Source organism: Muscardinus avellanarius, assembly GCF_963383645.1.
Source record: "Muscardinus avellanarius genome assembly, chromosome: 21".
Classification (NCBI taxonomy): Eukaryota; Metazoa; Chordata; class Mammalia; order Rodentia; family Gliridae; genus Muscardinus; species Muscardinus avellanarius.
This window is the reverse complement of record NC_137807.1, coordinates 18,565,452-18,580,993: the sequence shown is the minus strand read 5'-3', so window position 1 is coordinate 18,580,993 and position 15,542 is coordinate 18,565,452. Positions and strand designations below refer to the sequence as shown.

At 45.8% G+C, this 15,542-nt stretch overlaps 1 protein-coding gene across 3 annotated transcripts; it reads left to right on the top strand.

Annotated features, from left to right (window-relative positions):
- Positions 1 to 2,059: 2,059 nt before the first annotated feature.
- CCDC117 (coiled-coil domain containing 117) lies at positions 2,060 to 15,172 on the top strand (the record flags this gene model as incomplete). 3 transcript variants are annotated; one of them, XM_080717350.1, is made up of 5 exons in its annotated part: positions 2,060 to 2,241; positions 2,519 to 2,569; positions 8,698 to 8,922; positions 10,767 to 10,904; positions 14,935 to 15,172. In XM_080717350.1, 5 exons carry the CDS (start codon positions 2,060 to 2,062, stop codon positions 15,170 to 15,172), a joined length of 834 nt encoding a protein of 277 aa, XP_080573476.1. The 3 variants fall into 3 exon arrangements, with proteins under 3 accessions (XP_080573476.1, XP_080573477.1, XP_080573478.1); XM_080717351.1 differs by lacking the exon at positions 2,519 to 2,569; XM_080717352.1 differs by lacking the exon at positions 8,698 to 8,922.
- Between the last annotated feature and the right edge of the window lie 370 nt (positions 15,173 to 15,542).

Genomic DNA, 15,542 nt, shown 5'->3' with positions numbered 1-15,542 from the left:
TGTAATCCCCATGCTTGGGAGGCAGAGACAGGAGGATCGCGCAGGTTCGAAGCCAGCCGCGCTGGCTTAAGAGACCCTGTTTCCAAATAAAAATATAAAAAAATAGGTCTGGGAGTGTAGCCTGGAGGTAAAAGGGCTTCCAGAAACCCCAGTACCACCAAAAAAAGAAAGATTAAAAAAAGAGAGAGAAAGAGTTGGGGACATAGCTCAGTGGTAGAGTGTTTACCTAGCGTGCATGAGACCCTGGGCTTGATGTCCAGCACTGCAATAAAGAGAGAAAAAGAAATAGACAGAGACCATAGACCAGCCTGGTGGCACACGCCTATAACCCCAGAACTTGGGAGCCTCAAACAGGAGAACACAGGCTCGAGGTCAGCCTCAGCAATTTAGCAAGACCTCAGCAACTTAGACCTTTCTCAAAATGAAAAAATAGGCCAGGCGTGGTGGCGCACAGTTGTAATCTCAGCATTTGGGAGGCTGAGACAGCAGGATCGCGGTTCACAGACAGCCTCCGCTATTTAGTGAGGCCCTTTGCAAGTCAGTGAGACCCTGTTTCAAGTAAAATGCCCCTGGGTTCTATCCCCAGTACCACAAAAATAATTTTTTCACTAAAAAAAATAAAATGGGAGTTGGGGAATAGCTCAGAGATAGAATGCCCCTGGATTCAGCCTCCAGTACCCCCCAAAAAAAACATATTCATCCAAGACTTATTTTTGTTTCCTGACTGTATTTGTTTGTAGTACTTGAGATTGAGCTCAGGGGCATTATACCTCTGAGCTACACCCCCAGCGTGTATGTGTGGTGTGTGTATGTCTGTGTATGTGCGTGTCTGTATGTTACTGAGGATTGAATCCAGTGGCTTTCTACCTCTAAGCTACACACCCGGCCCTTTTTATTTTGAAACAGGCCCTCGCTAAGTAGCTGAGGGATTCACTAAATTGAGGCTGGCCTCAGTGCTGAGATCCTTCTGGTTCAGCCTCCCAAATACTGAAAAATAAAATTTTTGTACTGAAGTTTGAACCTAGGGGCATTCTATCTCTGAGCGACACCTCCAGACCTTTATTTTATTTTATTTTATTTTTATTTTTATTTTATTTTGGTACTGAGGATTGAATTCAGGGATATTCTACCTCTGAGCTACACCCCAGCCCTATTTTATTTTTTATTTGGAAACAGGGTCTCACTAAAATTGCTGAGGCTGGCCATAAACCTGGGATCCTCTTATCTCAGCCTCCTAAGTACTAGGATTAGAGGCCTCTGTCACGCCTGGCAGATGTTTTCTTTTTTCTTTTCTTTTTTTTTTTTTTTTTTTTTTTTTTGCGAGTCTGGGTTGAAACCCAGAGGCATTTGACCTCTGAGCTATACCCCCTGCCCAATTTTTTATTCTTTATTTTGAAACAGAGTTGCAAAGGGCTGAGACTGCCTGTGAACCATAATCCTCCTGTCTCAGCCTCCCAAATGCTGAGATTACAAGCGTGCGCCACCACGCCCGGCTTTCTTTTTTCTTTTTTTTTTTTTTTAATAAATTTTTACTGATGCATTGTAGAGATGTTTTCTTTATATCTGCGTGGTGCTGGTGAGTGAACCAAGAGCCTCCTGCCGGCTGAGCCATTCTGCCTGCGCCCCACCACTGAGCTACCCCTTCAGCCATAGAGATTTTATTGACTCCTCACTCAACCTCACAAAGAGCCGTCCTGTTATTATCCCCGAGAAAACGGAGATACAGAGAAGTTACTTAACTTGAGGACTGCGGATTCGAACCGGGCTTCTCTCAAGGCCGCCGTCGCCAAGCACCGCGCAGCGCCCGTCAATCAGCCGGCGGCAGCCATCTTGACCGCGGCCTGGAAGGACTACAACTCCCGGCGTGCCTTGCGGCCGCCCGCCCCTCCGCACACAACAAACCCCGGCGTGCTCCGGGGTGGAGGGTTCTAGAAGGCGTGACGTGGGTCTGCGCGGGCTCGGAGGCGGGCGCCCGCCGGCAGTCGCTGTGGCGGCCGCTGCCGGGCCTGGGGACGCGGGGGGCCGGGGCCGCGGTCGCAGCCTCCCGGGGTCGCGGGCCATGGCGGCGCTCGGCCGGCCGTTCAGCGGCCTCCCCCTGAGCGGCGGCGCCGACTTCCTGCAGCCGCCGCCGGCCTTCGTGGGCCGGGCCTTCGCGCCGGGCGCCGACGGCTCGGAGCTGGCCCCGCGGCCGGGACCCCGCGCCGCCCCGGGCAGCCCGGGCGGGAGCGCGGCGCGCGCACGGTGAGCAGGGCGGGCGGGCCGGGACGATGGCTGCGGTGGGATGGCGGCCGGAGTGCGGGGCGCCGGTGCGTGGACCAAATGGCAAGTTCGCCCCCGCCGATTGTTCTGGCGATGCCCCCGGCATCGCCTGGCTGACCTTGCGACCTGCGTCCACCCCGCGCGGCGAGGATGGGGACGTTTGGTAGGTGGTGGGAGAGCCGGAGAGACAGGACGCCGGAGACGCGGGCTAAGATGTTCATTTCTCAATTAACTAACTGGTTTCTGTTTGTCTCGACAGTGTTAACGCTCAGTGTAAAAAGAAGCATAAGCGAGAGGCGGAGGATGACGAGTAAGTCCCGGGGGCCGTTCATTCACTTTGTGATCACTTTTAATTTGAATACTCGTGTACCGTGGACTCTCGAGGTGAAAAGGTGAAACAGGTCTATCTCTGGAAGCTGGCACAAGAAACCAGAAACATTCATTGGTCGCCTTTAGGGAAAGTGACGTGGAGTCGGGGAGAGCGGGGTGGCTGGCAGAGTGTCAGAGGGAAACTTCGATCCGACCAGTTGTGCATTTGAATTTTAAACTATGTTAATATCAGCCTGTTACAGACACAAAGTTAAAAAAAAAAAATTGAAAAGCCTTACATATACCACATAGTTCTCCCCAGAGGCAACACTGTTTCTCCTTTGGAAAATAATCTAAAATTTTACAAGCTTATAACTGTAGGACCTCTGTTTTTTTATGTAGGTGCTGGTCACACTGCAACAGATTGATCTTGCATTTTACCTTTCCTGTACCTTGTGCTCTCGGCACATGGAGTTCTTCCTAATTCTTTGTCAACAGTTGAATGGAATTCCATTGTAGGACGAGGCATAGATAATTAACCAGTCTCCTATTAGTGGGTTTCTAAGTTATTTTTGCCTTTTGCTATTTGACCTCTCTTGTGTTTTCAAGTAGATGAATGGGTTTGTGTGTGTGGCTGTGGAGGGAACCCAGGATTTTTGTACACACTAGGCAAGCACTCTACTACTGAGCTAAGTCTCTACTATTGAGCTAACTGTTCATCTTGGTGTGGAACACCTGGGTCTTAAAGTATGTGCTTTGGGGAGGGGGCGCGTTACTGGTGACTGAACCCTGAGGCATTCTTTCTCCGAGCTATACTTCAGTGCCCTCCCCCCTTTTATTTTGAAGCAGGGCTACCATAAATTGCTGAGGCTGGCCTGAAGCCTGCCTGCAATCCTCCTGTCTCAGTCTCCCTAAATTTGGGACCACAGGCATGTGCCTCCATGCCCAACAGCCCTCTCTTTTCATGTGTTGTTTCTCCTATTGGGGACTGAACCGAGGGGCATTCTATATCCCCAGCCCTATTTTTTATTCTTTTTTATTTTATTTTTTAATTATTTATTTATTTATTGCAGTACTGGAGATGGAACCCAGGGGCAGTCTACATCCAAGCTACACTCCCAGCCCAATTTTTAGTCTCTTTATTTTTGGAACAGGGTCTCACTGAGTTTCGAAAGGCCTTGCTAAGTAGCTGAGGCTGTCCGTGATGCTCCAGTCTCTGCCTCCCAAATGCTGAGATTACAAGTGTGCGCCACCACCCCTACTTTTAACTCTTTATTTTGAAATGGTCTTATTTTATTTTATTTTATTTTTTATTTTTGGTGGTACTGGGGTTCCTGGAAGCCCTTCTACCTCCGGGCTACACTCCCAGACCTATTTTATATTTTTGAAACAGGGTCTCTTATGCCAGGGCGGCTGGCTTCGAACCTGCGCGATCCTCCTGTCTCCGCCTCCCAAGCGTGGGGATTACAAGCGTGCGCCACCACGCCCGGCTTCTTTTACTGAGTTTTAAAGGACCTCACTAAGTAGCTGAGGCTGTTCGCAAAACACAGTTCTCCTTTCTCAGCCTCCCAAATGTTGGGATTACAAGCATGCACCACTATGCCTGGCTTACTGTTTTTTATTTTTTATTATTTTTTTAATTTTTTTATTTTTGGTGGTACTGGGGTTCCTGGAAGCCCTTCTACAACCAGGCTACACTCCCACACCTATTTTATTTTATTTGGAAACAGGGTCTCCTAAGCCAGCGCCGCTGGCTTCGATCCTCTGCCACCCTCCTGTCTCCTCCTCCCAAGCACAGGGATTACAAGTGTGCGCCACCATGCCCAGCTACTGTTTTTTATTTTGAAACAGGGTCTTGCTGAGTTGCAAATGGCCTCACTAAGTAGCTGCAGCTGGCCATGAACCCTCGATCCCCCTGTCTGAGCCTCCCAAATAACTGGTATTACAAGCATGCATCACCACACCCAGCTACTTTTTATTTGGAAACAGGATCTTGAAAATTTCTGAGAGCCTTGCCAAATTACCAAGGCTGACTTTGATCCTGCACTCCTGAATCAGCCTCTCAGGTACTAGGAGTATAGGGTGTGCTGCCACGCCCAGCTGATATTCAATCTTAATGTGGAGTAGGAAACTACCCCCTTTTTTTTTTTTTTTTTTTTTTTTTTTTGCGTTCCTGGGATTACAAGCATGCACTACAATATCCAGCTTAGAAATTTCCCCTTGCAGAATACATGCCACTTCCCTTGATAGCTATTAATGATGGGGAGGAAGGGTTATGGAACTATGTTCTAGAACAGTTTTTTGTTGTTGTTTTTGTTGGTTTTTTTTTTTTTTTTTTTTTTTTTTTTTTTTTTTTGCGGTAATAGGGATGGAACCCAGGTGCATTTTGACTCTGAGCTGCACCCCAGCCCTATTTTTTATTCTTGACTTCTGAAACAGGGTCTCACTGAGTTGAAAAGGGCCTCACTAAGTAGCTGAGGCTGTCCACGAACCTCTTGTCTCAACCTCCTGAATTGCTGGGATTACAAGCATGCACCACCAAGCCTGACTTGTGTTCTAGTCTTGAGATTGTTATTGCTGATGCCCAGGCAATAAAGTGCTTTTATTCTAAATACTTAAGAAGAATGGGGCCAGTTGGCTATGGTAGTTTTTAGCTAAACACTGGGCATGCTGCAGCGCTTTCAGATGCTAGTGTATGATAAACACTTGAACAATTAGTTGAACTTTCATAAAGAGGCAGAACATGGTGATAAACATCTGTTATCCCAGTACTTGGGAGGCCAGGACAAGAGGATCACAGGTTCAAAGCCAGATTCAGCAATTTAGTGAGGCTCTCAGAAACCTAGTGAGACCCTGTTTCCAAATAAGAAATAAAAAATCGGGTTGGGGGTATAGCTTGGAGGTAGAATGCCTCTGGGTTCAATCCCCAATACCATACACACACACACACACAAAGAGGCAGGATATTTAACAAAAATGGCACGAAGGTGAATTCGGGGTTCAGGCACAGTGGGATCTGGCCTGAAACACACAACTCACTACTTACCTGTGACACCTGGAGGGGCCAGTTTGACTTTTCTAGGTTTTAGTTCCCAAACCTACAAAAGAAAGAAGTTGCGTGTGATAAATTCTGAGGAGTCATGATGTATAAATTTGTCCAGGAAGTAGAGGTAGTGTGTTAAAAGGCAGGAGAAAAATGGACCTCATTATTAGTCAGAAACTGAGAGCCCTTTTTTTTTTATTTTTGGTACTGGGGATTAAACCCAGGGGTATTCTACCTCCAAGCTACACCCCCAGTCCTATTTAATTTTTATTATTTATTTATTTATTTATTTTTGTGGTACTGGAGATGGAACCCAGGGGCCTTCTACCTCCAGGCTATACTCCCAGAACTATTTTATATTTCTATTTGGAAACAGGGTCTCTTAAGCCAGCTGAGTCTGGCTTCGAACCTGCACGATCCTCCTGTCTCAGCCTCCCAAGCGCAGGGATTACAAGCGTGCGCCACCATGCCCGGCTTTAATTTTTATTTTAAAATAGAGTCTCACTAGGTTGATGAAAGTCTTACTACTTGCTGAAGCTATCCTCGAATCTATAATCCTCCCATCTCAGCCTCTCAAGTGCTGAGATTATAAGTGTGTGCCGTCACTCCTGGCTCAAGCCCTGACATTTTGAAAGGACCAAGAAATCAGTGATAACACCTGTACTTGACACATCCTGACAAGGGATAGATACATTCTTGCCCTATCTGTAGTAAGGGACTACTTCCAGATGTGTTGGAGGGAGCAGCAGCAGTCTGATAAAATATAGCTGGTCCTTAATTGCTTTTTAGTCATTTTGGGTTTTCTTGCTTCCCTTTTGATCTTTCTAGAACCAAATAATTAAAAATAACTTTATATATTTATTTATTTATTGCGGTTCTGGGGATGGAATCCAGGGGCATTCTACCTCTGAGCTACACCCCCAGCCTGATTTTTTATTCTTTATTCCTTATTTTGAAACAGGGTATCACTAAGTAGCTGAGGCTGGCCCCAACCCTGGATCCTTCTGTCTTCTCTGCCTCCCAAGTACTGGGATATAAGCATGTGTCACCATGCTCAGCTTTTAATTTTTATTTTGAAACAGTGTCTCACTACATTGATGAGAGTCTCATTACTTACTAAGGCTGCCCTGGAACCTGTAATCCTCCTGGTTCAGCCTCCCAGGTACTGAGATTACAGGTGTACACCACCATTCCCAGTTTCTGTTGAATACTTATAATCTAAAAATGTAAGCCGGGCATGGTGGCGCACGCTTGTAATCCCAGCATTCGGGAGGCTGAGACCGGAGGATTGCGGGCAGCCTCAGCTACCTAGTGAGGCCCTCTGCAACTCAGTGAGACCCGGTTTTAAAATAAAAGAATAAAAAATAGGGCAGGGGGTGTAGCTCTGAGGTCAAATGCCCCTGGGTTCCACCCCCAGACCCACAAAATAAATAAATAAAATAAAATGAAAATGTAAAAATATTGCAGTGCTTCTCAAAATGGTGAAGAGCAATAGAAGAAAGTGTCTCAGCTGGCTGTGCTGGTACATACCTGTAATCCCAATATTTGGGAGGCTGAGACAAGAGGATTGCAGATTCAAAATAACCTCAGCAACTTAGCAAGACCTTCAGCAACTTGGTGTGACTGTTTCCAAGTAAAAAATAGGGCTGGAAGTGAGCTCAGAGGTAGGATTAAACCCTGAGTTTAATCTCTAGTAGTGTGCACACACACGGAAGCTATAAAAATGACAGGAGTTTGGGAGAATGGCATAATTTTTTTCATCTTTTATCACAAGCTGTCAAAGAATTTGAACCAAATTAAGGCAGTTAAAAATTTGGGAAGCTGGGCATGGCGCACGCCATTAATCCCAGTACTTAGGAAGCTGAAACAGGAGGCTTTCAGGTTTGAAACCAACCTCAGCAACTTGGCAAGACCTATTTCAAAATAAAAAGGGCTGAGATATAGCTTGGAGGTTGAATGCCCCTGGGTTTAGCCCCCAGTACAAAAGTAAAAAACAGAGTTTGGGAGCTGGGCATGGTAGCTCATGCTTGTCATCCCAGCATTTGGGAGACTAAGGCAGGAGGATCACAGTTCAAGGACAGCCTCAGCTATCACTTAGGCCCTTTGCAAGTCAGTGAGACCCTGTTTTAAAGAATAAAAAATAGGCCAGGCGTGGTGACGCACACTTGTAATCCCAGCATTCGGGAAGCTGAGACAGGAGGATCACGGTTCGCGGACAGCCTCAGCTACTTAGTGAGGCTCTTTGCAACTCAGTGAAACCCTGTTTCAAAATAAAGAATACCAGCTGGGCATGGTGGCGCACACTTGTAATCCCTGCACTTGGAAGGCGGAGACAGAGGATCACTCGGGTTCAAAGCCAGCCACGCTGGCTTAAAAGACCCTGTTTCCAAAAATAAAAATTTAAGGCCGGGCGTGGTGGCGCACGCTTGTAATCCCCACGCTTGGGAGGCAGAGACAGGAAGATAGCGCAGGTTCGAAGCCAGGCGCGTGCGCTGGCTTAAGAGACCCTGTTTCCAAATAAAAATAGAAAATAGGTGTCTGGGAGTGGAGCCTGGAGGTAGAAGGCTTCCAGGAACCCCAGTACCACAAGAAAAACAAAACAAAACAAAAAAATTTAAAAAATAGATCTGGGAGTGTAGCCCGAGGTAGAAGGGCTTCCAGGAACCCCAGTACCAATAATAATAATAATAATAATAATAATAATAATAATAATAATAATTTTAAAAAATAACAAATAGGGCTGGGAATGTAGAATGCCTATGGGTTCCTTCCCTGGTACTGCAAAAAAAAAAAAAAAGGAGAAGGAGAAGAAGAATAATTTGAGAGCTGGGCATGGTTGAGCAAGCTTATAATCCCAGTAAATTGGGAGGTTTAGACAGGAGGATCGCAAGTTCACTGCCAGCCTCAGCTAATTAGGCCCTCCGCAATGTAGACCCTGTTTCTAAATAAGAATAAAATAGAGGGCTGGGGGTGTATTTAATGCCCCTGAGTTCCATCCCCAGTACTGTAAAAAAGAATTTAACTGACAGATGATACATAATTTGTCTATATTAACTGAGTTTTTATTGAATTTCCTTTCTTTTTAGTTGTCCAGTGAGAAAGAAACGATTAACTGAAGCAGATCTCTGTGCTCCTCCCAATGAGTGGATTCTCTGTACGCATCAGGACGTGGGGGGTCATGGAGTGAATCCATGCACCAGTGGCCTTTCTGCACCTGCAATGTTAGATGCTGTTTTTGAAGAAATGGATCAGACAACTGCAGAGCCACAGTGTGAAGTTGCCCGAAGGAGACTTCAGGAGATTGAGGACAGGTTGGACAGCACCTGCACCTGGCTGGCTGCCATCCCTGCGCAGCATCCCTCCTAAGCTCGTCTGATTGGTCATTCTGTGGTCCTCCAACCTCAGCCTCTCAGGAAGACTAGAAACCAGGGAATTTAAAGTATAGGCTTTAGATGTTAAGCTGGGCATGGTGGCACATATCAATAATCCCAGTGTTTGGGAGGCTTGAGACAGGAGGATCGCAGGTTTGGGGATACTCTTAACAAGTAGACTCTCATCAGCCTAAAGAGATCCTGTTTTTTGTTTTGTTTTGTTTTTTGTTTTGCAGGTCTGGAGATGGAACCCAGGGGCATTTGACCTCCAGGTTATACCTCCTGCCCTTTTTTTGGGGGGGGGGTGGTACTGGGGATGGAACCCTTCTACCTCCAGGCTATTTTATGTTTTATTTGGAAATTTGGGAAAAGGGTCTCTTAAACCAGCAAGGCTGGCTTTGAACCAGCATGATCCTCCTGTCTCCGCCTCTCAAGCACGGGGATTACAAGCGTGTGCCACCATGCCTGCTCCTTTTTTTTTTTAAACAGGGTCTCAAGTTGCAGAAGACCTCACTACACGGGTGAAACAGGTGAGGCTGTCTGTGAACCGCAATCCTCTGGTCTCAGCCTCCCAAATGCTGGGATTACAAGCGTGCACCACCATGCCTGGCTTCTTTTACCCTTTTTTATTTTTAAAATTTTATCCAATTTCTAGCCGGGTGTGGTGGCACACGCCTGTAATCCCAGCATTCAGGAGGCTGAGACCAGAGGATTGCGGACAGCCTCAGCTACTTAGTGAGGCCCTCTGCAACTTAGTGAGACCCTGTTTCAAATTTTAAAAAAAGAATAAAAACTTGGGCAGACGGCGTAGCTCAGAGGTCGAATGCCCCGGGTTACATCCCCAGACCCGCAAAAAAATGTATCCAATTTCTAAGCTGGATTTGGTGGCGCTTGCTTTGTAATCCCAGCACTTGGAGGGGCTTAGAGGAGGATCGCACAGGTTCGAATCCAACCTCAGCCACTTAATGAGGCTCTCATCAAATTAGTGAGACCCTGTTTCCAAATAAAATATAAAATAGGTCTGGGAGTGTAGCCTGGGAGGAGAAAGCCCCTGGGTTTCATCCTGAGTACCACAGGGGAGGAAAAAATTTATCCAATTTCTAGAAGAATATGTAATGGTTTGATTAAATGTTTAAACCAAGCAGGGTGTACACCTCTAATCCCAGTACTTGGGAGTCTGAGACAGGATTACAGGTTTGAGGCCAGCCCCAGCAACTTAGCAATACCCTCTGCAACTTATAGTAAGACCCTGTTTGAAAATAAAAAATAAAGCCAGGTGTGGTGGCACACACTTGTAATCCCAATACTTGGGAGGCTGAGACAGGAGGAACGCAGGTTCACGGCCAGCCTCAGCTACTTAGTGAGGGACTCTGCAACTTAGACCCAGTTTCAAAAATAGAGTATGCCGGGCGTGGTGGTGCACGCTTGTAATACTTGGGAGGTGGAGACAGGAGGATCGCGCAGGTTTGAAGCTAGACTCGCTGGCTTAAGAGACCCTGTTTTCAAAAAATATATAAAATAGGTCTGGAGTGTAGAAGGCTTCCATAACCAGTACCACCAAAAAAATTAAAAATATAGAATAAAATAGGGCTGGGAGCGTAGTTCAGAGATTAGAGTGCCCTTGGGTTCAATTCGCAGTGCCATAAAAAATAAAACAGGCCTGGGGGTGTAGCTTTCAGGTAGAATGCCCCTGGGTTCAATCCTCAATACCAAAAAAATACCAAATAAAAATAATCTAAAAATACAATTTTCTTTCTCTGCTTTTGCTGCCTTCATTTATTTAGGATAATTGACGAAGATGAAGAAGTTGAAGCTGACAGAAATGTTAACCATCTCCCCAGTCTTGTCCTTTCTGACACCATGAAAACAAGTTTGAAGAGAGAATTTGATGAAGTCTTTACAAAAAAGATGATTGAGTCTATGTAAGTTTTGGTACCTAGCTTCCATTTAATTATGGTCTTGGAGGGGGAAATCCAGTGTTTGTAGACACTGTCCAACTTGTCTTAGTCACCTCTTCATCTCCTCGTCACTCGGCAAGTGAAAGCATGGTGGGTGGGTGTGGTTTAACCCATTCTGGAGCCTTTTAGTTTGTTGGAGGTGAGCAGAGCTCTGCAAGCAGGAGTTTGAAATATGCAGGGGTGGCTATCCTTAGACTTTGTTTGTTTTTATCTTGTGCAGTACTAGGGATGGAACCCAGAGGCATTCGACCTCCGAGCTATACCCCCTGCCCAATTTTTTATTATTCTTTATTTTGAAACAGGTCCTCACTGAGTTGCAGCGGGCCTCACTAAGTAGCTGAGGCTGTCTGTGAACCACAATCCTCCAGTCTCAGCCTCCCAAATGCTGGAGTTACAAACGTGTGCCACCATGCCCGGCTCAGCCCCATTTTTTATTCTTTTTTTTAGGTCTGGGGATGGAACCCAGAGGGATTTGACCTCTGAGCTACACCCCCTGCTCTTTTTTTTTTTTTTTTTTTTTTGTGTGTGTGTGGGGGGGGGGGTACTGGGTTTCCTTCTCTGGGCTACACTCCCAGACCTATTTTATATTTTTATTTGGAAACAGGGTCTCTTAAGCCAGGAAGGCTGACTTCGAACCTATACAATCCTCCTGTCTCCGCCTCCCAAGCACGGGAATTACAAGCGTGCAAATTTTTATTTATTTTGAAACAGGGTCTCACTGAGTTGCCTCATTAAGTAGCTGAGGCTGTCCGTGAACGTGATCCTCCTAGGAGTCTCAGCTTCCTGATTGCTGGGATTACAAACATGCGCCACCACGCCCAGCTTCCCATTTTTTATTCTTTATTTTGAAACAGGGTCTCACTAAGTTGCAGAGGGTATTACTAAGTAGCTGAGGCTGGCCTCAAACCCTGATCCTCCTTTCTCAGTTTCCCAAATACTGGGATTACGAGCAAGTGCCACCACACCCAGCTCCTCTTGGTTCTTTTAAATGCCTGAAATGCTATCCACTTTAATATTTGAGAAAGAGCCAGGCATGGTGGCGCACGCTTGTAATCCCAGCATTCAGGAGGCTGAGACCTGGAGGATCGCGGTTCGCGGACAGCCTCAGCTACTTAGGCCCTCTGCAACAGTGAGACCCGGTTTCAAAATAAAGAATAAAAAATAGGGCAGGGGGTGTGGCTCAGAGGTCAAGTGCCCCTGGGTTCCATCTGCAGATCCGCAAAAATAAAAAAGAATAAAAAATAGGGCTGGGGGCATAGCTCGGAGGTAGAATGCCCCTGGGTTCCATCCCTGGTATAGCAAAAAAATATATATACACACGCACATGTACATATATATATACACATGCACACACATACATATATATATATTTACATACACACACACACACACACACACACACACACGTACATATATATGTGAGAGAAAGGAAGGGCTACCAGGAGAGTCCATTCTCTTAAATTCTTGTAGTAGAACATAGGAACCACATTTTGGAAACTCTGGTTTTTCTGGTTCTCTGTTGTCCAGAAACACCATAGAAACCTCGGTAATAACAACAAAAGAAAGTGTCCCAGCAGTGAAAACAGTTATCAGAGCCAGGTGCCGTGGTGCACACTTGTAATCCCATTATTTGGAGGCTAAGACTAGAGGACTGCAGGATCACAACCAGCCTCAGCTATTCAGTGAGGTCCTCCACCACTTAGACCCTGTTTCAAAATAAAACATAAAATAGGTCTGAGAGTGTAGCTTGGAGGTAGGATGCTTCTGGGTTCCATCCCCAGTACCACACACAAAAAAAATTAGTTATCACAAAGGCCTCACACCCAAACTCATATTCTTAGCTTAGAAAATGACCCTTAGCAGAGCTCGATCTTTCTCCCTCTCTTTCTCATCTCTCTTTCTTTTTGTGGTCCTGACGCTTGAATCCAGGGGCATTCTACTTCCAAGCTATAACTCCGGCCCTATTCCTTTCTTGACATAGGATCTCACTACATTGTGGAGGGGATCACAAGCATGTCCTACCATGCCCAGGTCTTTTGTTCTTAATTTAAATCATAGTTTAGCAATTCTAGTTATTTGGTTTCTAAGATTATCAGAGTAAAATTACAGAAACAGCAAATGAGGACAGAACAAACTCACTTCTGGTAGAGAAGTGACTGGCTGAGGACAAGGGAGGAATCTGGGAAGCAGTCACAAGAATCTAGCCCAGCTTGGCAGCACATCCCTGTGATCCCAGTATTTGGGAGGCTGAGACAGGAGGATCACAGGTTCACAGCCAGCCCCTGCTACTTAGTAAGACTCTTTCTCAAAAAAATAAAAACACAGCAACCTAAGCCAGGTGTGATGGCGCACACTTATAATCCCAGCATTCGGGAGGCTGAGACAGGAGGATCACGGTTTGCTTCGTGGACAGCCTCAGCTACTTAGGCCCTCCACAACTCAGTGAGACCCTGTCTCAAAGAATAAGAGCCCGGCATGGTGGCACATACTTGTAATCCCAGCATTCAGGAGGCTGAGACTGGAGGATCACAGTTCGTAGCCAGCTTCAGCTACTTAATGGGGCCCTCTGCAACTCAGTGAGACCCTGTCTCAAAATAAAGAATAAAAAATAGGGCAAGAGGTGTAGCTCAGAGGTCTAATGCCCCTGGGTTCCATCCCCAGTACCCAACAAAAAACACAGCAACCTAAAAATGCAGAGACCACGTGTGGTGGCACACACTTGGACTCCCAGTACTTGGGAGGCTGAGACAGGAGGATCATAGGCTGGTGGCCAGTCTTAGCTACATAGGCCATTGGCATCTTAGACCTGTTTCAAAATAAAGAAAAAATGGGGCTGAGGGTATAGCTCGGAGGTAGAATGCTCTGGTTCAATTCCAGTACTGCAGAAAAAAAAAGTTAAAAAGAATAAAAAATAGGCTTAAGCTGTGGCTTGGAGGTAGAATGCCCCAGGATTCAATCTCCAGTACCACAAAAAAATAGAGTGACCTGGACTATTAACAGAAGAACTATTGATCAACTCTGAATCTATAGTCTTTGAGCCTGTAAGCTCTCAAGTGGTCATTATCTACTGCACCAAGTAGAGATAAGTTTATAAAGTGTACAGGTATTTAGGTATTGCCTCAAAGACTTTTTTTGTGTGTGTGTGGTACTAGGGATGGAATCCAGGGGCATTGTACCTCCGAGCTATACCCCCAACCCTAGTTTTTAGTCTTCTTATTTTTGAAATGGTCTCACTGAGTTGCGAAGGACAGCTAAGGCTGTCCATGAACTGCGATCCTCCGGTATCTGCCAAATGCTGGGATTACAAGCATGTGCCATCACCCTCAGCTTGAATACCATTTCTATTTTTTTTTAATTTATTTATTTTTTGGTGGTACTGGGGATGGAATCCAGAGGGTTTTTTGTTTTGTTTTGTTTTAACCTCCAGGCTATACCCCCATACCTATTTTATACTTTATTTGGAAACAGGGTCTCAGTAAGCTGTTGAGAGTCTCACTAAGTAGCTGAGGCTGGCTTCAAACCTGTGCCATCCTCCAGTCTCAGCCTCCCAGGCGCGGAGATTACAGTGTGCACCACCACGCCCAGCTTTTTGAATGGCCTTTCTAAAAACCCATTTGTATTGTTCTAAATCACCTATTTAGGTGCCACTATCCATTAGTTCGTGTGTGTGTGTGTGTGTGTGTGTGTGTGTGTGTGTGTGTGTGTGTGTGTTGAGGATTAAACCCAGAAGCATTCTACCTCTGAACTACACTCACCCCCAGCCCTGCTTTTCTTTTTATTTCAAAACATGGTTTTGCTGTGCTGCTGGCTGAGTCTCACTGTTGCTGAGGCTGTCCTTGACCCTGCCTGTCTCACTACTGGGATTACAGGTGTGTGCTGCCACGTCCAGCTCCCATAGTTCTTTATCTGGGTATTAGATAGCAGATACTAACTTTGCAAGCTTGTATTTTCATGTCCTGAACTTTTTTATAAATATTTGTATTTTATATCTTAGGAGTCGTCCTTCTATGGAACTTGTGCTCTGGAAACCTCTCCCAGAACTCCTTTCTGACAAGCCAAAGCCATCATCTAATGCTAAGAACTACACGGGTGAGAGCCAAGCTAAGCATGCAGCTGCTGGGACTGCCTTTCCACAGAGAACTGAACTGTTCTTGGAGCCTCGGCAAACAGGGATGCCTCTTTACAGTAGTTTGGCAACAGCTGCTAGCACAGAAGAGGAAATGGAACTCTAGAAACCAGTTTCTACACTACAGCTGTCAAGTTGTAGAAGGCTTCTTCCTGTGCTTGTAATGAGCCTACTTGCGTAGCATAGGGACTTGAAAGTCATGTGAAACGGGTGTAATAATATCTCCACCTGTGATTTGGGGTGGGACTCTCTTTTTGGGTAGCCATGTATTGACTTCAACTTTTTGCCAAGGAAGCTTGTCTGAAGGGAAAAACAGTTTTCTAGCAGGCTTGTTCAAAGAATGTTATAGTGTCTTCAAAGGCAAGTAGAAAAGCTCTGCGGACAAGGTGACTCAAGTCACCTGTCTCCTTGTCTAAGGCATTGTATACCTGGACAACATTCTTGAGTTGGAGAAGAAGGGAGTCATGCTTTGTAGC